The 22,810-nt window shown below is 45.1% G+C and overlaps 2 protein-coding genes across 5 annotated transcripts in view; one reads left to right on the top strand and one right to left on the bottom strand.

Moving 5' to 3' along the window:
- telo2 (TEL2, telomere maintenance 2, homolog (S. cerevisiae)) overlaps nt 1-22,707 on the top strand; it is a 51,487-nt gene extending 28,780 nt beyond the window's left edge. The window contains exons 12-21 of one of the 2 annotated variants that reach the window (XR_011887331.1): nt 180-268; nt 498-589; nt 12,011-12,127; nt 16,048-16,119; nt 16,567-16,743; nt 17,086-17,177; nt 17,711-17,807; nt 18,057-18,121; nt 18,972-19,110; nt 19,824-19,912. Coding sequence is in view for 1 of the 2 variants with exons in the window: in XM_072269224.1 (XP_072125325.1) it covers nt 180-268; nt 498-589; nt 12,011-12,127; nt 16,048-16,119; nt 16,567-16,743; nt 17,086-17,177; nt 17,711-17,807; nt 18,057-18,121; nt 18,995-19,110; nt 19,824-19,927 (1,021 nt within the window). In the remaining variant the exon portion in view is untranslated. Of the gene's footprint in view, nt 1-179; nt 269-497; nt 590-12,010; nt 12,128-16,047; nt 16,120-16,566; nt 16,744-17,085; nt 17,178-17,710; nt 17,808-18,056; nt 18,122-18,971; nt 19,111-19,823 lie in introns of both variants that reach the window. The other variant, XM_072269224.1, reaches the window with a different exon arrangement.
- The window catches only part of LOC140203236 (SEC14-like protein 5), a 72,185-nt gene that overhangs the window by 4,003 nt on the left and 45,372 nt on the right, over nt 1-22,810 (bottom strand). The gene's annotated exons all lie outside the window — the stretch shown is intronic.

Here is a 22,810-nt window from a genome sequence, read left to right as displayed (position 1 = left end):
CACCCACTTCTTCCCCTATCCTTCGGCCCTCTTCTCTCTTCTGCACCCCATTCACCTTTTTCCACTACCCTGTCCCTATCTGTCCCACCCCTCCTGTCTCCCCTCCCGCCCTCTCCTCACTCCTACCCTGCACTTTTGCTTACTCTCCTCATTCTTCATTCTCTCCCCTCTGCCAACAGTGATGATGAGCTGGTTCCCTATGACCTGTCTGCAGACTCTGAGTTGTGTCGCAGTCGAGCCCCGATGTATGTCAGCGACTGTCTGGAGGGTAAGCTTTGCCCACACAGGGTGGGGTGTGGGATGGGGGTGGTGGTGTTGGTGTCTGCATGTCTGGACCACGGGAGGGGGAGGGGCCGTGTGTGTGTGTGCATGCACGCGCGCGCTTGTGTGTATGGAATGGAGGGGATAGGAGGCTGGGAGGAGATGGAGGGGAAGAATTTAACTGGCATCGCCTTCCTGGCACTGTCTGAGCTGTACCCTCCCTTCCACCCTTGCAGTACTGCTGGCATCGGACAATCCCGAGAGGGTGGAAGGGAGCTTGAAGGTCTTAGAGGACCTGATCAGAAAGAACCCGACTGCAGCCAGAGAGGTGAGGAGGAAGGGGCCTGGTGTTGTGTTGTGACTGACTGAGACTGGGGAATAGTAAAGTCTGTAGTCACGCAGCGAACCTGCAGGAGAATCTGACTCTCCTCATGCGGTGTTTCATACTTCACCACGAAAATAGCAGTGAACCGTTTTGATTGCTATAATCACCTACTTAACTCTAACATTTGGAATATAGTCAAAGCAACTGAACCATGAACATACATAAGAAATAGCCCATTGAGTCTGCTCCGCTATTCCATCATGGTTAACTTATTATCCCTCTCAAACCCATTCTGCTTTCTGGCCATAACCTTGATGCCCTGACCAATCAAGAACATATCTACCTCCGATGACTTGGCCTCCACAACTTTCTGTGACAATGAATTCCACAGATTCACTACCTCCTGGCTAAATAAATTCCTCCACCTCTCTGTTCTAAATGGGCATCCCTCTATTCTGAGGCTTTGACCTCTGGTCCTAGACTCTTCCACTATGGGAAACGTGCTCTCCATATCCACTCTATCTAGGCCTTTCAATAGTTGATAGATTTCAATGAGATTCCCCTTCATTCTTCTAAATTCCAGTGAGCACAGGCCCAGAGCCATCAAACATTCCTCATAAGTTAACCCTTTTATTCCCAAAATCATTCTCCTGAACCTTCTCTGGATCCTCTTCAATGTCAGCACATTCCTTCTTAGACAAGGGGCCCAAATCTGCTCACATTACCCCAGGACAGTCTGACCAATGCCTTATAAAACCTCAGCTGCACAAACTTGCATTTATATTCTTGTCCTGTTGTTATAGTCCAGATATACAGAATTACATATTTACAATGGCAGCACGTACCAACTAGTGGAATCTCTTTGAATATTCAGTACGGTGTCTGCTCCAAAAGCCTTGAGTACAAACTGCAGACACCTTGTTACAGTGAGCGATGGTTCCATAAATATAAAACTAACCAGAAGGTTAAACAAGAAGACAGATCTCTGTTCTGAGCTCTGCATTAAGTGCACAAACTTTTAAATATACTTCTTTTAATTTCACTGCAATCTGCAGCATGTAATTTCTCTTTCAGCAAAGTACTTTTAAATGGATTTAATGAACGACAGATTTCACAGTCTTTTGAAGGATTCAGCGGACTTAACTCTCAAACAAGCAGGTATGGCACCTTTAGGCAGATGAAGGTTCATCACTGTGGTCAGAAGTGAGGTAGGAGGGGAGAATGTCAAGCCAGGCTGAAACACAAAAGAATGAGACCTGCTCTACCAAGCAGCCCCACTCCCCAGCCTTCTCCCTGTAACCTTTGATGCCGTGTCCAATCAAGAAACTATCAAGCCCTGCCTTAAATACAACCAACAACCTGGCTTCCGCAGCTGTCCGTGGTAATAAATTCCATAAATTCACCACCCTTTGGCTAAAGAAATTTCCCGCATCTTTGTTTTAAATGGACGCTCCACCGTCCTGAGGCTGTGCCCTCTTGCCCTAGACTCCCCCACCATGGAAAACATCCTTTCCACATCTACTCTGTCTTGGTCTTTCAATGTTCAAAAGGTTTCAATAAGACCTCCCCCATCCTTCTAAATTTCAGCGAGTACAGACCTAGAGCCATCAAATGTTCCTTGTTTGATAACCCTTTCATTCCCAAAATCATTCTTGTGAACCTCCCCTGATCCCTCTCTAATGCCAACACATCTTTTCTTAAGTGAGGAGCCCAAAACTGTTCTCAATACTCAAGGTGAGGCCTCACCAGTGCCTTGTAAAGCCTTAGCATCACGTCCCTGCTCTTGTATTCTTGTCCTCTTGAAATGAATGCTAACATTACATTTGCCTTCCTCATCACTGACTCTGTCTGCAAGTTAACCTTTAGGGTGTTCTGCACAAGGACTCCCAAGTCCCTTTGCATCTCTGAATTTTGGATTTTCTTCCCATTTAGAAAATAGTCTGCACATTTATTTCTACTTCCAAAGTGCCTGACCATGCATTTTCCAACATGTATTTCATTGCCACTTTCTTGCCCATTCCCCTAATCTGTCTAAGTCCTTCTGCAGCCTACCTGTTTCCTCAACACTACCTGCCCCTCCACCAATCTTCGTATCATCTGCAAGCTTGGCAACAAAGCCATCTATTCCATCGTCTAAATCATTGATATAAACATAAAAAGAAATGGTCCCAACACTGATCCCTGCGGAACACCACTACTCACTGGCAGCCAACCAGACAAGGGTCCTTTTTATTCCCACCCTCTGCCTCCTACCAATCAGCCAAAGCTCTAACCATGCCAGTAACTTTCCTGTAATACCAGGGAGACAGAGGAGTGGCTACAGGATTGCTTCAAGTCAGTGGACTGGCCCTTGTTCAAGGACTCATCTGTGGATCCAAATGAATATACCATGATTGTCACAGACTGTATTAAAAACAGTTGTAGACGAGTGTGCCACCACAAAATCATTCAGAGTCTTCCCCAATCAGAAGCCTTGGATGAACCACGTGATCCACAATCTGCTGAGGGCCAGATCAGAGGCATTCAAGGCTGATAGCCAAAAATGTTACAAGAGGTTCAGATATGATCTCCGGAAAGTCATCTCACAGGCAAAGTGGCAATTCCAGGCCACTCAAATAAGGATGCTCGACATTTGTGGCAGGGTTTGAGTGTTTGCACCTCTTATAAATTTAAATCGGGCAACATTTGCAACAACAGAGCTTTGCTTTCAGATGAACTCAATGCCTTCTATGCTCGCTTTGACTATCAAAACATGGTGAGACCATCACAGACTCCCACAGCCCCCGATGACCCTTTGATTTCAGTCTCTGAGGGTGAGATGAGAGCATCCTTCAGGAGGATGATGCCACAAAACCATTGGCCCAGACGGGGTATCTGGCCAAGTACTAAAGACCTGTGCTGATCAACTAGCTGGAGTGTTCACTGAGATCTTTAACCTCTTGCTTTGGCAGGCTGAGGTACCCTCCTGCTTCAAGCAATTATACCGGTGCCTAAGAACGTGGTGAATTCAATAGCACTTATAGTACCTTTAAGAAGTGTTCACCCCCTTGAAAATTTCATGTTTTATTGTTTTACAACATTGAATCACAGTGGATTTAATTTGGCTTTTTTGACACTGATCAACAAAAAATACTCTTTCGTATCAAAGTGAAAACAGATCTGTACAAAATGATCTAAATTAATTACTAATAGAAAACACAAAATAATTGATTGCATAAATATTCATCCCCTTTAAGTCAGTACTTAGTAAATGCACCTTTGGCAGCAATCACAGCCTTGAGTCTGTGCCATATTCTTTCCATTTCTTGATGTGATTTAATTGTACTCCAAGGGATATTCAGTGACTTGGAAATTTTCTTATATCCATCTCCTGATTTGTGCTTTTCAATAACCTTTCCATGGATTTGCTTGGAGTGTTCGTTTGTCTACAGGGTTTAGTTTTTGACAGGATACTGACTCACCAGCAGTTAGACCTTCCAGATACATGTGTATCTTTACCACAATCAATTGAAACACCTTGACTACATACAAGTCTCCAAAAGCAGATCCCCAATTAACTAATTATGTGACTTCTAAAACCAATTGGCTGCAGCAGTGATAATTTGGTGTGTCAAAGGGAGTGAAATTTATGCAATCAATTATTTCGTAATTAATTTAGATTTGTAGAGTTTTGTTTTCACTTTGACACAAAAGAGTCTTTTTCTGTTGATCAATGTCAAAAAAGCCAAATTAAATCCATTGTGATTCAGTGTTGTAAAATAATAAAACATGAAAACTTCCAAGGGGTTGAATACTTTTTACATCCACAGTGATGAAGTGTTTTGAGAGGTTGGTGATGAAACATCAACTCCTGCCTGAGAAGCAACTTGGATCTGATACAATTTGCCTACCGCGCAATGCATCCACTGCAGATGCCATCTCGTCGGCTCTTCGCTCAACCCTGGAACACCTGGACAGCAAAGTTCATACATCAGGTTGTTCTTTATCGACTACAGCTTGGCATTCAATACTAACGTCCGCTCAAGACTAATCAATACACTTAAACACCTCGGCCTCAGTACCTCCTTGTGCAATTGGATCCTCATTTTCTTCACTTGCAGACTCCAGTCAGTTTGGGTTGGCAGCAACATTTCCTACACAATCTTGATCTGTACAGGTGCACCAAAAGGCTGTGTGTTTAGCCACCTGCTCTGGTTGCTTTACACTTATTATTGTGTAACTAAGCACAGCTCAAATGCCATATTCAAGTTTGCTGATGATGCCACTGTCAGAATATAGAACTGAGATTGAAAATCTGGTTGAGTGGTGCCATAACAACAATCTCTTACTTAATGTCAGCAAGACCAAAGAGCTGATTATTGACTTCAAGGGAAGGAAACCAGAGGTCCATGAGCCACTCCTCATTGGGAGATCAAAGGAGGAGAGAGTCAACAGCCTTAAATTCCTCTGTGTTAGGTTCAGAGGATCTGTCCTGTACCCAGCACATAAGTGTAATTATGAAGAAAGCAAGACTGCCTCTACTTCCTTAGGAGTTTATGAAGATTTGGCATGACATCAATGACATAAGGAAAAGAGAAGAGGTCCTAAAGTGAGAATTTAAGAGTGCCAGCTAGAAAGCTGAAAACCAGGACCTCCAGGGTAACAATTTTTGGATTGCTGCCTGTATCACGCACCAGAGAGGGCAAGGATAGGATCATTTGGTAGATGAATGTGTGGCTGAGGAACTGTTGTAAGGGGCAGTGTTTCAGAATTATGGATAATTGGGGAAGGTATGACCTGTACAAAAGGGATGGGCTGCACCTGAATCCAAGGGAGACCAATATCCTTGCAGGCAGGTTTGCTGTTGGGCTTGGAAGTTGTTTTAAATTAACCTGTCAGAGTGATAGGGCTGATGATAGGGATTTTGGTCTACAAGCAGAGGTACTGTATAGGGAGACTATAAGGAAGGACAGGTAGATGATAGGGCAAAATTGCAGTCAGTGGGATGGGTTGCAGTGTAAAAGGGAGACAAAATTGAAAAGGGTAACAAATACAGGACTGAAGGTGCTATATTTGCACACAGTACGCACAATTAGAGATTGGCACGTAAGATGTTCTGGGTAGTCATGGCTAAAAGTCAAGTGTAGTTGGGAGCTTAATATCCAAGGATTAACAGTCTATCAGAAGGTTAGGCAGGTAGGCACAGGAGGAGGAATGGTTCTTTTGGTAAAAAATAAAATCTTTAGAAAGAGGTGACATAGGATCGAAGATGTAGAATCCTTGTGGGTAGAGTTAGAAAACTGCAAGGGTAGGAAGATCCTGATGGGAGTTATTTACAGGCCTCCAAACAGTAGCCAGGATATGACCTACAAATTACAGTGGGAGACAGTAAAAGTATGTAAAAAAGACAATGTTACCCTAACATTATGTTATCATGGGAGATTTCAATATGCGTATAGATTTGGAAAATGAAATAGGTGCTGGAATTGGAGAGGATTTGTGGAATGTCTGTGAGTGTGAGGTGGCTTTTTGAAGCAGCTTGTTCAGCCCAGTTGGGTGGGGGGGGGGGGGGACTCAGCAGTTCTGGATTGGGTGTTATGTAATTAACTGAATAGCGTTAGAGAGTTTAAGGTAAAAGGAAGCTTTAGGAAACGGTGATCATAATATGGTAGAACTCACCCTGCAAATTGACAGGGAGAAGCTAAAGTTAGATGTATCAGTATTACAGTGGAGTAGAGGCCAGAAATAGGAAGATTATACAATTTAACACATGGCTAAGGAATCGGTGCTGGAGGGAAGGCTTTTGGATAATTGGGCTCTCTTCCAGGGAAGGTGGGACCTGTAGAGAGGGGACGGTTTGCACCTGAACCAGAGGGGAACTAATATTCTAGTGGCAAGGCTGGTTAATGCTGCACGGTGGGGTTTAATCTGGAGTTGCAGGGGATGGGAACCAGAGTGCCAGAACAATTAGTGGAGAGGTTGTGGAAGCAGATGTTGGTAAGACCTCAGGCAGAGCCAGGAATCAAATGGTTGAGCATGATGCTACAAGTGTCCTGAGCTGCATATATTTCAATGCAAGAAGTATTGTAGGAAAGGCAGATGAGCTCAGGGCCTGGATCAACACTGGAATTATGATATTGTAGCCATTAGTGAGACTTGGTTGCAGGAGGGTTAGGGGTGGCATTACTCGTCAGGGAAAATGTCACAACACTGCTTTGTCAGGACAGACTGGGGAACTAATCTAGTGAGGCATTAGGGGTGGAATTGAGTGATAAAGGTATGACCATGTTAATGGGGCAATATTCGAGATCATCCAACAGACCAAACAAACTTGTAACGAGATCACAGACTGTTGCAAGGTATATAAGTTCATTATAGTAGGTGATTTTAACTTTCTACGTATTGACTGGGAATCCAATACTATAAAAGAACTGGCAACACACATCAAAGTTGCTGGTGAACGCAGCAGGCCAGGCAGCATCCCTAGGAAGAGGTACAGTCGACGTTTCAGGCCGAGACCCTTCGTCAGGACTAACTGAAAGAAGAGCTAGTAAGAGATTTGAAAGTGGGAGGGGGAGGGATTGAGCCAAGAGCTGGACGGGTGATTGGCAAAAGGGATATGAGAGGATCATGGGACAGGAGGCCCAGGGAGAAAGAAGGGGGGGGGGGAACCCAGAGGATGGGCAAGGGGTATAGTGAGAGGGACAAAAAGGAAAGAGAGAGAAAGAATGTGTGTATATAAATAAATAACGGATGGGGGTACAAGGGGGAGGTGGGGCATTAGCGGAAGTTAGAGAAGTCAATGTTCTTTAGTTTCAAAGTAAATATTGCAAAAAGATAATTCTGGTCTGCGATTTGAGATTCTAAATTGGAGAATGGCAAATTTGATGGTATCAGAAAGCATCTGGCAAGTTGGATTGGAACAGACTGTTTTCTGGCAAAGGTGTACTTGGTAAGTGGGAGGCCTTCAAAAGTGAAATTTTGAGAGTGCAAAGCTTGTATGTGACTGCTGAATAAAAGGTAAAGATAAAAATTCTCTTGAGAGACTTGGTTTTCAAGATATATTGAGGCCCTGGTTAATTTAAAAAAAGGAGGTACGTAGCAGGTAGAGGCAGGTAGGAACAAATGAGGTACTTATGGAGTATAAGAAATGCAAGAGAACTCTAAGAATTCAGGAGGGTTAAAAAAAGGCATGAGGTTGCCTTAAGCAGACAAGGTGAAGGAAAATTCTAAGGGATTCTACAGAGACGTTAAGAGCAAAAGGATTGTAAGATACAAAACTGACCCTCCGTAAGATCAGAATGGTAAACCACGCATGGAGCCAAAAGAGATGGGGAAGATCTGTATCTGTAATTACTCAGGAGACGGACACAGAGTCTATAGAAGTGAGGCAAAACGGCATCAACTTCATGGACTCCATACAGATTACAGAGGAGGAGGTGTTTGCTGTCTTGAGGCAAATTAGGGTGGTTAAATCCCCAAGGCGTGACGTGGTGTTCCCTGGGACACAGTGAGAGTGCAGAAATTGTTAGGGCCCTAGCAGAGATATTTAAATCACCCTTGGAGACAGGTGAGGTACCAGAGGATTGCAGGATAGCCAATGTTGTTCCACTGTTTAAGAAAGGCTCTAAAAATTAATCAGGAAATCATAGGTTAGTGAGCCTGACATCAATAGTGGGAAAGTTATTGGAAGGTATTCTAAGGGACCAGATATGTAAGTATTTGGATAGACAAGGACTGATTAAGGATAGTCAACATGGCTTTGTGTGTGGTAGGTCATGTCTAACCAATCTTAGAGTTTTTCAAGGAAGTTACCAGAAAAGTTGATGAAGGCAAGGCAGTGGATGTTGTCTTACATGGATTTTAGCAGGGCACTTGACATGGTCCTGCATGGAAGGTTGGTCAAGAAGATTCAGTCGCTTGGCATTCAAGATGAGGGGTAAATTAGATTAGACATTGGCTTTGTGGGATAAGCCAGAGAGTAGTAGTACAGGGTTGCTTCTCTGACTGGAGGCCTGTGATTGGAGGAGTGCCGCAAGGATTAGTGCTGGGTCCATTTTTGTTTGTCATCTATATCCACAATCTGAATGATAATGTGGTGAACTGGATTGGCAATTGTGCGGATGACACCAAGAATGAGGGTGTAGTGGACAGTGAGGAACACTATCGAGACTTGTGGGATCTACAGCAGCTGGAAAAGGGGGCTGAAAATAGCAGGTGGAATTTAATGCAGACAAGTGCAAGGTGTTGCACTTTTGTAGCACCAGCCATGGTAGGTTTTACATAGTGAATGGTAGGGCCCTGAGGAGTGTGATAGGACAAAGGGATCTGGGAATACTGGTCCATAATTCATTGAAAGTGGTGTCACAGGTAGGTAGGGTCATAAGGAAAGCTTTTAGCACATTGGCCTTCATAGATCAAAGTGTTGAGTACAGGATGTGGGATGTTACATTGAAGTTTAAGACATTGGTGAGGCCTAATTTGGAATATTGTGTGCAGTTTTGGTCACCTACCTATTGGAAAGGTGTAAATAAGGTTGAACGAGTACAGAGAAAATTTACAAGGATGTTGCTAGGTTTGGAAGATCTAAATTATGTGGTAAAATTGAATAGATTAGGATTTTATTTCTTGGAACGTAGAAGATTGAGAGATTTGATAAAGGTATACAAAATTATTAGGGATATAGAGAGGGCAAATGCAAGCAGACTTTTTCCACTGAGGTTGGGTGAGACTGGAACTAGAAGTCATCGGTTAAGGGTGAAAGCTGAAAAGTTTAAGGGGAACATGAGGGAGAACTTCTTCACTCAGAATGTGGTGAAAGTGTGGAACAAGCTGCCAGCAGAAATGATGGATGCGAGCTCAATTTCAGCGTTTAAGACAGTTTGATAGGAACATGGAGGGCTCTAGTCCCAGTGCAGATCAATAGGAGTAGGCAGTTTAAATTGTTTGGCACAGACTAGATGGGCTAAAGTGCCAGTTTCTGTATTTCACTTTTCTATGACTCGAAGGGTGGTGAATCTGGACTGTCGAGGCTAGGTTACTGGGTGAATTTAAGACTGAGGTTACTAGGTTCTTGATTAGTCAGGGCATGAAAGGTTATGGGGAGGAGGCAGGAGAGTGGGGTTGAGAGGGAAATTGATCAGCTGTGATTAAATGGTGCAGGACAAAAGATTTGTCCAAATCTTGCACAGACTTCTATAGATGTGTAGTGGAGAGTATGTGGAAACACCAATGCCATTGTATGGAAAGTCCTATAAAATGCGGATATGGTCCAGTCCATCACAGGTAAAGCCCTCTCAGCATTGAGTACATCTGAATGAACGCTGTCACAGGAAAGCAACATCCATCATCAGGAACCCTAGTGCCCGGCCTATGCCCTTTTCTCACTGTTGCCATCAGGAAGGTGGTACAGGAGCCTCTGGACTCACCACCAGGTTCAGGAACAATAATCAGAATCAGGTTCAATATTACTGGCATATGTCATGAAATTTGTTGTCTTTGCATCAGCAGTAGAATCCAATACATTATAAAAGTGGGGGGAAAACTGAATTACAGTAAATATATATATATAAATAGTTAAATCATTAAGTGGTGCAAAAATAGAAATAAAAAAGTAGTGAGATAGTGTTCATGGGTTTAATGTCCATTCAAAAATCAGATTTCTGAGGGGGAAAGGCTGTTCCTGAATTGTTGAAGGTGTGCTTTCAGGCTTCTGTACCTACCTTCCTGATGGTAGCAGTGAGAACAAGGCATGACCTGAGTGATTGGGGGGTGGGGGGGGGGGGTCCTTAATGATGGATGTTGCCTTTTTGAGGCATTGCTCCTTAAAGATGTCCTAGATAGTACGGAGGCTAGTGCCTTTGATGGAGCTGACTAAGTTTACAACTTCAATCCTGTGTAGTAACCCCCTCCCCCATGTTGGACAGTGATGTAACCAGTTAGAATGCTGTTCATGGTACATCTGTAGAAATTTCTGCGAGTCGCTGGTGACGTACCAAATCTCCTCAAACTCAACAATCACGCTCTTGAACCAAAGGGGTAACTTCACTTGTCCCGTCACTGAAATGTTTCCACAACCCATAGACTCACTTTCAAGAACTCTTCATCTCCTGTTCTCCACATTTGATTATTTGTTATTATTATTATTTCTTTTTGTATTTGCACAGTTTGTCATCTTTTGCACACTGGTTATATGCCCAGTTGGTGCTATTATGGTTATTGGATTTATTGAGTAGGCCTACAGGGAAATGAATCCCAGGTTTGTTCAAAGTTCAAAGCCAATGCAGAAGCCTGATTGTTGCAGGCCACAGCCTCAGTTCAGTGCAGAGACAGGTAAACCTCATGGAGCAGTGATCTAAACTGGCCCATCCCTTGCCTCTGGCCCCGACATCCTGACCTTTCCAGTCTGGCCCGACGCTTAAATCATCCAAATCTCAGGTCATTTCTTACTCTCCAACCCCCGCCTCGATTCATCCTGAACCCAACCTTTCCAATTCTGCTCAGTGCTTAAATTGATCAAACCTCGGGTCTTTCCTCACTCTTGGGCCCACACTCTGCCTCAACTATCCTCAGTTCTGCCGTATCGAATTGCCTCCAGGTCCTCTCCAGCAATGGCCATGCATTTGGCGCTGGTAACTGGCGACTTTGCGCATGCTCTCCCGAGCAAACTGCCCTTTCCATTTGCTCATTCTATGCTGTCCAGCCTGGACTCTGCCACGCTGCAACTGTTCTGCACCTTCAAGACCTTGGTTCACGCTGCAAAAATGTCAGGGCGTACAGGTGATTCAAAAGCTCAACTCCGACAGGGAAGTTACAAGCTTTTGTTTGAGTGTACATTTACCAGCAAAAGTATGATTAATAAAGAATTTAGCTGTTTTATTTGCCACCAGCAAGTAGTCGCTGACCTTCACCAGCTCCATCTGAAACTGGTTGTATATGGTGACATATATATATATATACGTTTATCTTTATCTTTGAAAGTTTAATTTTGAAGTGGCATAGACACACCTCTAACAATGTGCTAACAGCAGGAACATTCATCTATAGTCTGTCCCTGTAGGACAGAGTCCGAATGTCCCACATCCACTGATTGGTTTCACTAGCTACAAAGTTGTAAGTTAAACTGTGAACAGGATATATTTCCTAAAGACTGGTTCTCATTTTAGTTCATCCATAATTATGCTTTCCATGAACTTATAACTCAAGAACGATCCCTAACACCAGGATGTCCAACTTGCATGAGTATGTGTTTGACAGGCAGGAACCTGGGCTCTGGGGTTAACTCCTCCCTCGGAGTCTCTCACACCCAGGACGGGCTGCAATGAAGGAGAAGTCTCCCATGGAAAGGGGTTGTGTGGGTGAAGGGTGGGGTTTGACCCAACGAGAGGGATCGTTGCGGCTGGATTTTCATTGTGTCACTCTCCCAGCCTTGCCTTCTGCCCACAGGTCAGTGTGGAACTCACCAAGGTCCTTCTACACCTTGAAGACAAGTTCGGCATTGTAGGGTTCACTGGATTGCGGCAACGGGCACTGGTGGCCCTGACTGTGACCAGCGTGGTTCCGGTGAGTATTGGGCGGGCTGTGGTCCGTGGACCTGAACCACATACTGTCTGTCTGCCAGTGACCTGAGACCCACCCCTCACTGTCCATTCCCTCTCACTCTTTACCCTCCAACACATTCTGCACCATACTTGAACCAGACTGGCTGCTGTATGTCTAGTTTCCTCTCTTGGTTCTTTATCCACAGCCCAATCATCAGGATCAGGTTTAATATTACTGGCATATGTTGTGAAATTTATTGTTTTATGTCTGCAGGTCTTTGCAATACATAATTATAATAAGACATATGTAAATCTGTGTGTATTTAAATAATTATGCTACTTTTCATCAATACTAAGTACACCATTTAAATAATCACAGCCTAGGTTGAAAAAAGTACGTGAATGTCTGGGGGATGCCTTCTACAAAAACTGTTTGGAGTCAGGTGTTCCAATCAATGAGATGAGATTGGAGGTGTGGATTGTAAAGGTGTCCTACCCTATAAAAAAAGACACACAAAGTAAATGCTGTTCTTAAGAAAAATATGTTTATGTGCACCATGCCTCGATCAAAACAACGTTCAGAGGATCTTAGCAGAATTGTAGAGATGCATGAAGCTGGAAAAGGCTACAAAAGCATTTCTAAAGACCTGAGTGTTCATCAGTCCACAGTAAGAGAAACTGTCTACAAATGGAGGAAACTCAGTACTGTTGCTACTCTCCCTAGGAGTGGGTGCCCTGCAAAGGTCACACCAAGAGCACAACATACAATGCTGAAGGAGGTGAAAAAGAATCCAAAGGTAACGACAAAAGATCTGCAGAAAGCTCTAGAACTTGCTAAAGTCTCTGGTCATGTGTCCACTATAAGAAAAACACTGAACAAGATGTTGTTGTGTTGTGCTCTTGGTGCAACCTTTGCAAGATGCCCAGCAGAAGTCGTTCTACTGCCACTTCCAGCAGAAGTATTTGAGGCAGGTTCAATGTTGTCGTTTAAAGTTAAACTGGACAGCTATATAGACAGGAAAGGAATGGAGGGTTATGGGCTGAGTGCAGGTCAGTGGGACTAGGTGAGAGTAAGAGTTCGGCACGGACTAGAAGGGCCAAGATGGCCTGTTTCCGTGCTGTAATTGTTATATGGTTATAAAAGCTAAAAGAAGATATGAAGTTGCTCTGGCAAGTAAGGTGAAAATAAATCACAGGGGTTTCTACAGTTATATTAATAGCAAAAGGATAGTGAGGGATAAAATTGATCCCTTAGAGAATCAGAGTGGACAGCTATGTGTGGAACCAAAAGAGATGGGGGAGATTTTGAACAATTTCTTTTCTTCGGTATTCACTAAGGAGAAGGATATTGAATTGTGTAAGGTAAGGGAAACAGGTATGGAAGTTATGGAAACTATGATGATTAAAGAAGAGGAAGTACTGGCACTTTTAAGGAATATAAAAGTGGATAAGTCTCTGAGTCCTGACAAGATATTCCCTAGGACCTTGAGGGAAGTTAGTGTGGAAATAGCAGGGGCTCTGACAGAAATATTTCAAATGTCATTAGAAACGGGGATGGTGCCGGAGGATTGGTGTATTGCTCATGTTGTTCCATTGTTTAAAAAGGGTTCTAAGAGTAAACCTAGCAATTATCGGCTAGGAATCTCATATGGATAGAGTTTGACATCAGTGGTGGGTAAATTAATGGAAAGTATTCTTAGAAATGATATATATAATTATCTGGATAGACAGTGTCTGATTAGGAACAGTCAACATGGATTTGTGTGTGGAAGGTCATGTTTGACAAATCTTATTGAATTTTTTGAAGAGGTTACAAGGAAAGTTGACGAGGGTAAAGCGGTGGATGTAGTCTATATGGACTTCAGTAAGGCCTTTGACAAGGTTCCACACAGAAGGTTAGTTAGGAAGGTTCAATTGTTAGGCATTAATATCGAAGTAGTCAAATGAATTCAGCAGTGGCTGGATGGGAGATGCCAGAGGGTAGTGGTGGATAACTGTTTGTCAGATTGGAGGCCGGTGTCTAGTGGTGTGCCTCAGGGATCTGTACTGGTCCAATGTTGTTTGTCATATACATTAATGATCTGGATGATGGGGTGGTAAATTGGATGAGTAAGTATGCAGATGATACTAAGATAGGTGGCGTTGCGGATAATGAAGTAGGTTTTCAAAGCTTGCAGAGAGATTTAGGCCAGTTAGAAGAGTGGGCTGAAAGATGGCAGATGGAGTTTAATGTTGATAAATGTGAGGTGCTACATTTTGGTAGGACTAATCAAAATAGAACATAGGTGATAAATGGTAGGGCATTGAAGAATGCAGTAGAACAGAGGGATCTAAGAATAATGGTGCATAGTTCCCTGAAGGTGGAATCTCATGTGGATAGGGTGGTGAAAAAAGCTTTTGGTATGCTGGCCTTTATAAATCAGAGCATTGAGTATAGGAGTTGGGATGTAATGTTGAAATTGTATAAGGCATTAGTGAGGCCAAATTTGGAGTATTGTGTACAGTTCTGGTCACCAAATTATAGGAAAGATGTCAATAAAATTGAGAGAGTACAGAGGAGATTTACTGAAATGTTGCCTGGGTTTCATCACCTAAGTTACAGAGAAAGGTTAAACAAGTTGGGTCTTTATCCTTTGGAACGTAGAAAATTGAGGGGGGACTTGACAGAGGTATTTAAAATTATGAGGGGGATACAGAGTTGACGTGGATAGGCTTTTTTCATTGAGAGTGGAGGAGATTCAAACAAGGGGACATGAGTTGAGAGTTAAAGGGCAAAAGTTTAGGGGTAATATGAGGGGGAACTTATTTACTCAGAGAGTGGTAGCTGTGTGGAATGAGCTTCCAGCAGAAGTGGTTGAGACAGGTTCGATGTTGTCATTTAAAGTTAAATTGGACAACTATATGGACAGGAAAGGAATGGAGGGTTACAGGCTGAGTGCAGGTTGGTGGGACTAGGCGAGAGTAAGAGTTCAGCACGGACTAGAAGGGCCGAGATGGCCTGTTTCCGTGTTGTAATTGTTATATGGTTAAGAGTGGAAGGACACCATGGAGGAAAGCACTGCTCTGGAAAAAAAACATTACTGCACGTCTCAAGTTTGCAAAAGACCACCTGGATATCCTACAACACTTCTGGAACAATGTTCTGTGGACAGATGAAACAAAAGTTTTAACTTTTTGTCAGAAATGCACATTGCAATGTTTGGAGGAAAAGGGCACTGCAGATGGTTTGGGGCTGCTTTGCTGCCTCAGGGTCTGGACAGCTTGCAATTGTTGAGGGAACAGTGAATTCAAAATTCTGTCAAGACATTTTACGGGAGAATGTCAGGGTAGTGGAACATCGCCTGAAGCTTAATAGAAGTTGGATGATGCAACAAGACAATGATCTGAAACACAGGAGTAAATCAATAACGAATGGTTTAAAAAGGAGATTCAGGTTTTGGAACGGCCAAGTTAGACTCCAGACCTTAACCGAATTGAGATGCTGTGACATGACCTGAAGAGGGTTGTTCATGCAAGGTATCCCAGAAATATTGATGAACTAAAACAGTTTTGTATGGAAGAATGGTCTAAAATTCCTCCTCATTGTTGTGCAAGTCTGATCAGCAACTACAGGAAACGTTTGGTGGAGGTTATTCCTGCTAAAGGAGGCTCAGCCAGTTATTAAAAACAAGGGTTCACGTACTTTTTTCCAGCCTGGACTGTCAATGATTAAATGTGTTCAGTAAAGACATGAAAAGTTCAATTGTTTGTGTGATATTAGTCTAGGCAGATTCTGTTTGTCTATTATTGTGACTTAGATGAAGATCAGACCACATTTTATAACTAATGCAGAAAACCAGGTATTTGCAAAGGGTTCACAAACCTTGTTTTGCAATGTGTGTGTGTGTATATATACATATATATTTACAGGACTCTGTTTCACATTTTGTCCCTCAATCACAGGTCACTCAGTACCTGACCTCAGAGTTCTACGCCGTGAACTACAGCCTGTCCCAGCGCCTGGACATCTTGGATGTAAGTAATGGTTAGAATAATAGTTTACAGTGCTAATGATGACCGATCAGGGTTCAATTCCCACTGTTGTCTATAAGGACCTAGTGTGTTCTCCCCGTAACTACATGGGTTTCCTCTGGGTGCTCTGGTTTCCTCCTACATTCCAGAGATTATCTGGAAGTGGGAGGACAGATTAGGGCGATAAGTTGTGGGTATGGGAAGCATGGCAACATTTGCGGGCTGCCCCCAGCATATCCTCATACTATTGGTCTTGATGAAAATGACACGTTTTGTTGTATCTTTCAAGGTATGTGTGATAAATGAAACTAAGCTTTAATCTTCTAAGTATTTGCCCACCTTCCCAGGCTGTTCCTGGCAGGCAGCCACACTGAACCCCCGCACTAACTGTCACACTGACCGCATGTGCTGAAACCCCTCTGATGACTGGCTGTTTGTGTCTGTGTACAGGTGCTGGTGCTCTCTGCCCAGGAACTGGCCCAGCCTGGACCTGCAGCAGGCAGCCTGTCAGACAAGAGCGCAGACCCGTTCCTTCAACTGCAGCACAGGGTGGTGTCCGACCCCAGCCAGCACTGGAAACAAATCATCGAGCAGAGGCTGAAGAACAAGACCCGTCGCTTTAGTAAAGTGGGTCGGAGTGGGCAGTCAGTTGTAGGCTGTGGGGTGGAGGAGGGGCAGTCAGTTGTAGGCACCGGTGGGCGGGGGGGGGGGGGGGGAAGAGGAGTGCTGGGGTTTACTGTCCCCCATGTGCATCGGGTTCTGAGAGGGAGAAGGACAAAAGCAATTCTGAGCTCCCCGAGTCCCTCTCCCCCCCCCCCCCAGAGGAAGAGGAGAGGTGGTGTGGGGAGGGAGGAGGTGGATCAGGCACTGGGAATGGAACCGATGTCCATGAGTGGGGATGGGAATGACTTGAACATGGGCTTCCCTTCAGTCCTGGTCCTCCAGCTGACGTTGGCTGCTCTTTGTCAGGGCTCGTTGAGACCAAGACATCAGGCATCTCCCAACCGTCTGGGTCCAGTGGCCGGACATTTCTTCTTCCCCTTGATCAACAACTATGACAGGTAACAGCCACTGACCGATATCTGCCCGTCTCCTCTCCCCTTGCCCAATCTCAAAGGGGTGGAAATTAATGAAGAAGGGCAGGGGATGTGGGAAATGAGGGGGAGGTGGGGGTGGAGCATATAGTTGAGAGTTAAAGGGCAAAAGTTTAGGGGTAACATGAGGGGGAACTTCTTTACTCCGAGAGTGGTAGCTGTGTGGAACGAGCTTCCAGCAGAAGTGGTTGAGGCAGGTTCGATGTTGTCGTTTAAAGTTAAATCGGATAGATATATGGACAGGAAAGGAATGGAGTGTTGTGGGCTGAGTGCAGGTCGGTGGGACTAGGTGAGAATAAGAGTTCAGCACAGACTAGAAGGGCCGAGATGGCCTGTTTCTGTGCTGTAATTGTTATATGGTTATATGATGTTGGGGAGGGAAGGGAAACTCAGTGAACACCAGGGGAGGGGCTATGAGGCAGCGGTTGGTAAATAGTGTGTGGCTCAGTATCAGGACTAACCTCTCACCTCTGACCATTCACCCCAACCCCACGATCCAGACCTCAGGCTGCCTACGACTTCCTGTCGGAGCCACTGATGCTTGGCCGTCTGACCCACAGCCTTGCTGTCTTGGTGTACCTGTCCGTCAATGTGCCGGTGAGAAGGTGGGAGAGGAATGTTGGGGAGGGAAGGGCAGCTTTGGGTCTGGGGCCAAGATTGAAATGATATGGGTGGTGGGTGAAGGAGGTGTGACTGGAGAATGTACATGCTGTCCTCTGGTGGGGGTGGCTCTCTCTGTGGTTGGGAGGGGGGGGGGTGGGGGAGGGAACTCTGGGAGGTGAGATTGCCTCTATCCCAACATCTCTCCTCCCTCCTGTGCTGACAGCCACCTTTGCCCTCCCTTAGATTGCCATTTCCATGGGCATGGCTCTGCTCGGATTCACCTGGGCCCTTCGTTACCACCCAGACACGTAAGTAGCTGGTCGTCCTTCAACCCTTCCCTCCCTCTGCTCATCACCTCCTCTGGTTGTCTCCTCTCCGCACCCACAGGACATTGACCCACGGGAGGCCTCACTGGTCACTGCTCTAGCCGAACCTCGGCACGGTGACAGGCAGACAGACCCATTCTGATCTCCATTTGCACAGAGCAAGGGTCAGTCATGTTCAGGCTGCAGAGATTCTGGGGTCTATTTTTTTGGGTGAGAAACATTTGCAAATCCACTGTGCGTCCTTGGGTGCCTCCACCTTTGAGTGTGTTCCCTAGGTGTGGGAACTCTGCCCTGGTTTCCTGGGCTCAGGATCACTAATTCTATTTTAATTCTATTTCCCTATCCCATTCTGTTCATGGCCTCTTCTACTGCCACAAAGAGGCCACACTCAGGCTGGAGGAGCAAAATCTCACCGTTCATCTGAATATCCTCCAACCTGATGCATGAACATTGGTTTCTCCAACTTCTGGTAATTTCTTCCTCCTCCCCCCCACCCCCTTTTCTCTTTTTGCATTCCTCATTCTGGCTCCCCTCTTATTTTTTTCCTCTTCTGCTCACCTCTGGTTCCCCTCCTCCTTTCCTATCAGATTCCTCCTTCTAAAGCCCTTTACCTCTTTCATCTATCACCTCCCAGTTTCTTACTTCACTTCTCTCCTCCCTCCACCCAAACAAGTCTCACCTATCACCTACCAACTTGTTCTCTTTCCCTTCCCCTTACCTTCTTACTCTGGCTTCTACCCCCTTCCTTTCCATTCTTGAAGGGTCTCAGCAAAAAACCAACTGTTTATTCACGTCCATGGATGCTGCCTGACTTGCTGTGTTGCTCTAACAGTGATGGTGCCTTTCCCGCCTCAGGTATGTTCGGCAGGGAACACTCTTTGGCTTCTCCTCCTTGCTGCTGACCGTTCCCAGTGACCGGCTCCTGGCTGATGTTCCCGATGAGCTCCTGGAAGCGAGATCTTGGCTGGCGGGTGAGTTACCTGTCCCGGGCAGTCTCCTGGCACTGAGAACTGGCTTGGGCTAGAACTGAGGATGAGAGCGACAGGAACGGAGGGTGTCTGGTAGTTGAATGGTGGCATGCATCATCTGCCCAGGGGAACCATTTCCTCACTTGCCATTCCATTCCATCAGCTTGCTGCAGTGAGCTGTGAGGGTTGCCTTTTTGCCTTCTCTCCTTGCCTCAGAGGTTCACAGGCACAGAGTCACACACCACCAACTTTGACAGCCAGAAGGGCTGCTGGCTTCCCCGTGACCATAGAGATGCCACAGCATATAGCAACACTATTACAGCACCAGTGACCCAGGTTCAATTCTCACCGTGACTGGCTTTCTTCCTGGTGTTTCCAGTCAAGTATGTGCCAGTTAATAGGTCACATGGTATAACTGGACAGCGCAGGTTCGTTCAGCCGGTAAGGCCTGTTACCACACTGTATCTCTAAATAAATAATTTTTTATATAAAGAATTGTTAATAAATAAATAGAAGTGATTGAGAAATAACTAGATCAGATAAATATAAAATAAATAAATTTTAAAAATAGATTTTAACGTTCTTTGCTGTACACTCTGCCAATTTGTGAAGGTGCCTGGGTAGTGTTGTGGCACTGCACTGTACCCTGACCCTCTGGCTCTGGCCCCAGCACCACAGCCACCCCTGCTGCTGATTCTCTCTCTCTCTTCCCCCAGACATCGCCGGGAATGATCCTGACACCGAATGCCGCCAGCTGGCTCTGCAGAACCTCCTGCTGATGGAAAACCTCAAGAAGAACCTGGCAATCTGCTCAGAGTAGGTGGGCCCCTCCACGGGCAGGACCCAGAGGGGAGCAGTTCTGTGCCATCACCAGGAGGAGCCACTGGGCCCCGGGGACAGTACTGGCGGCCTGTAAATGCAGATCTGGATGGTGTGACATGGGGCAGTGAGTGACTGAACTGCAGTGGAAGCTGAGAGCCCCGAGTGACCACCCCTCCTGTGTCGGCAGAGGTGGGTTAGTGTCATCAGGGGACTCTGGCCATCTGTATATCCTTGGCAAGGACCACTGAACCTGAGGAGTCTTGGTCCCGGGATTTAGGAAATCCCCTTGTACTGAACTCTCCTGCTGCCCCAGGAGTGACAGGACTGCCGCGGCAGCTTTCAACCCAACCTACTGACTGGCAATGACTTCCCGCACCACCGGGCAAGTTTAAATCCTCAGTAAAAAGAACATTTGTCTGTTGTGTAACTATGGTTTCTGTGTTTGTGGTGCCTAGGGAGGGTAGACACAGTCCCAGCTTTTAACCTTCGATTTGGCCATGGGTCACTGGCTCCCTGCCCTGCACATCACACTGGTTGGACTTCATTCCTCTTATCTTGTCATTTCAAACAATGGACAGAATGTTCCAGAAACAAAGAGATTTATTTCCATCTTTACAAAATTAACAGTGCTTGCTATGGCCAATCGCACTCGGCGTTCCAGTTCATTCCCAGGCCTGGGTGACATTCAGAGTGGAAGGAAACACCGCTCACAACCTTTTGAACAGGATCTGGTGTCACAGAAACATATCTGAGGGGAGCGATCGGTTTACAGACCAACCATTCTGAGCTTCAAATATCATTCCCCCAGGAGCTTAAATCGATCGTGTTTTATCCACATCTCAAAGCCCCACTGAATGCAGTCATCACAGAGAAATTACAGGCCCTGCTGTTTGAACTTTGTGCTGCTTGGGTTATAAGGAAGCAGGGCCACTCAAGCACAGGTTAATGTAAACCTCCCTCATTGCCAGGAATAGGTTAATTATGGAGTAAAATCCTTCATCCCATGATGGTGTGGGGCAAGGTACCAGGATCTGTGTGGGCTGGTCAGAGTTAGGCTGTCAGATGGTGTTGCCCTCACCCTTGTCAGGGGTTAAGGAATAAGATAAGGCCTAGATAGACTGGACATGGAGAAGATGTTTCCTGTGTGGAACCTAGGACCAGACGGAATGGCCTCAGAATAGAGGGACGTCTATTTAGAACAGAGATGAGGAATTTCTTTAGCCAGAGGGTGGTGAATCTATGGAATTCATTGTCACAGACAGCTATGGAGGACGTTATTGAGTGTATTTAAAGTGGGGGTTGATAGGTTCTTGATTAGTCTGGGCATCAAAGGTTATGGGGAGGAAGTGTGAGAACGGGGTTGAAAGAGAAAATAAATCAGCTGTAATGGAATAAGCCAAATGGCCTACTGATGGTCTTACGATAAGGAAGGTTCACTTTAATGCAGGCTGAAGCTGATCCAGATCCAGTGAAAAAGGCAGCAAGTTCCAGTGAGCACAATTCGGTGTCAGACAATCCTGCCACATCTCATCAACAGATTCAGGTACCCGCCATCTCCCCATCCAAATGCGTGAAGCTGTCCCACCATCTACAAGGCAGGCAGGAGTGGGGCGTTCAGTCCCAGCACTGTCAGAAAATGAAAGGGGAAGCAGGAGGCCTTGCCCACATTGGTATAATTTACTTAAACAGAATTCACCGCATAAATATTAAATTGCACGTTTTTTTATAAAGCTGTAATTCCAATAAATAAAACCTTACTTTACAAAGTTAAAAACATTAATGAGATTTAAATGGGTTAAACAATTGCACAGAACAATGAAAATCAGTGACATATCCCAGAGGCCGTGGTCACAGTGCATTCAGATAAGATAAAAGCTCACTGTCATATGGATGATCTGGAGTCAAACTCCTCTTTTGGAAGTGCTCCTCACTCTTCTCCATACTAAACTCTGTCTGCCAGGTTTTCAAACAATCACTCAGTGACCATATCACAATGTTCTCATTGCAGTGTGCCTGCCACATGCTCTCTCTGCAAACTCAAGGCCTGATGGTAATAATTACATGGAGGGTCCCACAGCAGCTGTATCCCTGTAGCAGGAAATCAAATTAACATGGGGGGTGCTCAAGATTTCTAAAGTCCTCAGCAGAGAAACTAACCATGGGGGGGAATTAACAAACTTCCTATTCTCACCACCCCTTCGCCTCCTGCCACTGTGCATGACTTTTCCTTGGAAGGGTGGGGAGGGTTTACCCCGTGGCTGTAGTCAAAGGGTTTGATAAAAAATGAAGTGACAGAGCCCCGGGTCTGCACACACTAGAAACGAGTTTTCATAAACTTGCATACAGCATTTGTGTGCCCATAACTGGATTCCTGGTGTTCTAGGGAGACTCGGACAGAACTCGCAAGTGGACTGGGTTCCAGTGGAAATAGTTGGGAGCGTGATAAACAAGATCCCAAAAGGATCTGAAATAAAAGGTGAAGCCACTTTGTTCAGCACAGAGCAAGAGTCTGATAGCTGGGCAAGTGGATTCAACAAATCAGCACATCACCTTCCAAAGAGAGGTAGATCATCCCTGATAAAATAGTCATGGAGGGAGAGAGGAGTGAGTATGGATAGGGTCAGTGGGAACCAGTCAGAACGGTCACACAGCTGAGTGCTCCCGATCAGACAAGTGGCTGAAGAGTGAATGGGTGTTCTATATCAAACACAAGAGATTCTGGAAGACCAGAGCAACACAAACCAAGTACTGGAGGAATTCAGCAGGTCAGGCAGTATCTATGGAGGGGAGTGAACAGTTACTATTTCAGGCCAAGACCCTTCCTTACCAGTTCTGGAAAGGAGGGGTCTTGGCCCGAAACATCAACTCTTTATTCCTTTCC

This window comes from Mobula birostris, chromosome 9 (assembly GCF_030028105.1).
Source record: "Mobula birostris isolate sMobBir1 chromosome 9, sMobBir1.hap1, whole genome shotgun sequence".
Taxonomy (NCBI): Eukaryota; Metazoa; Chordata; class Chondrichthyes; order Myliobatiformes; family Myliobatidae; genus Mobula; species Mobula birostris.
The sequence above is the reverse complement of the archived record's forward strand: the minus strand, read 5'-3'. Positions and strand labels throughout refer to the sequence as shown.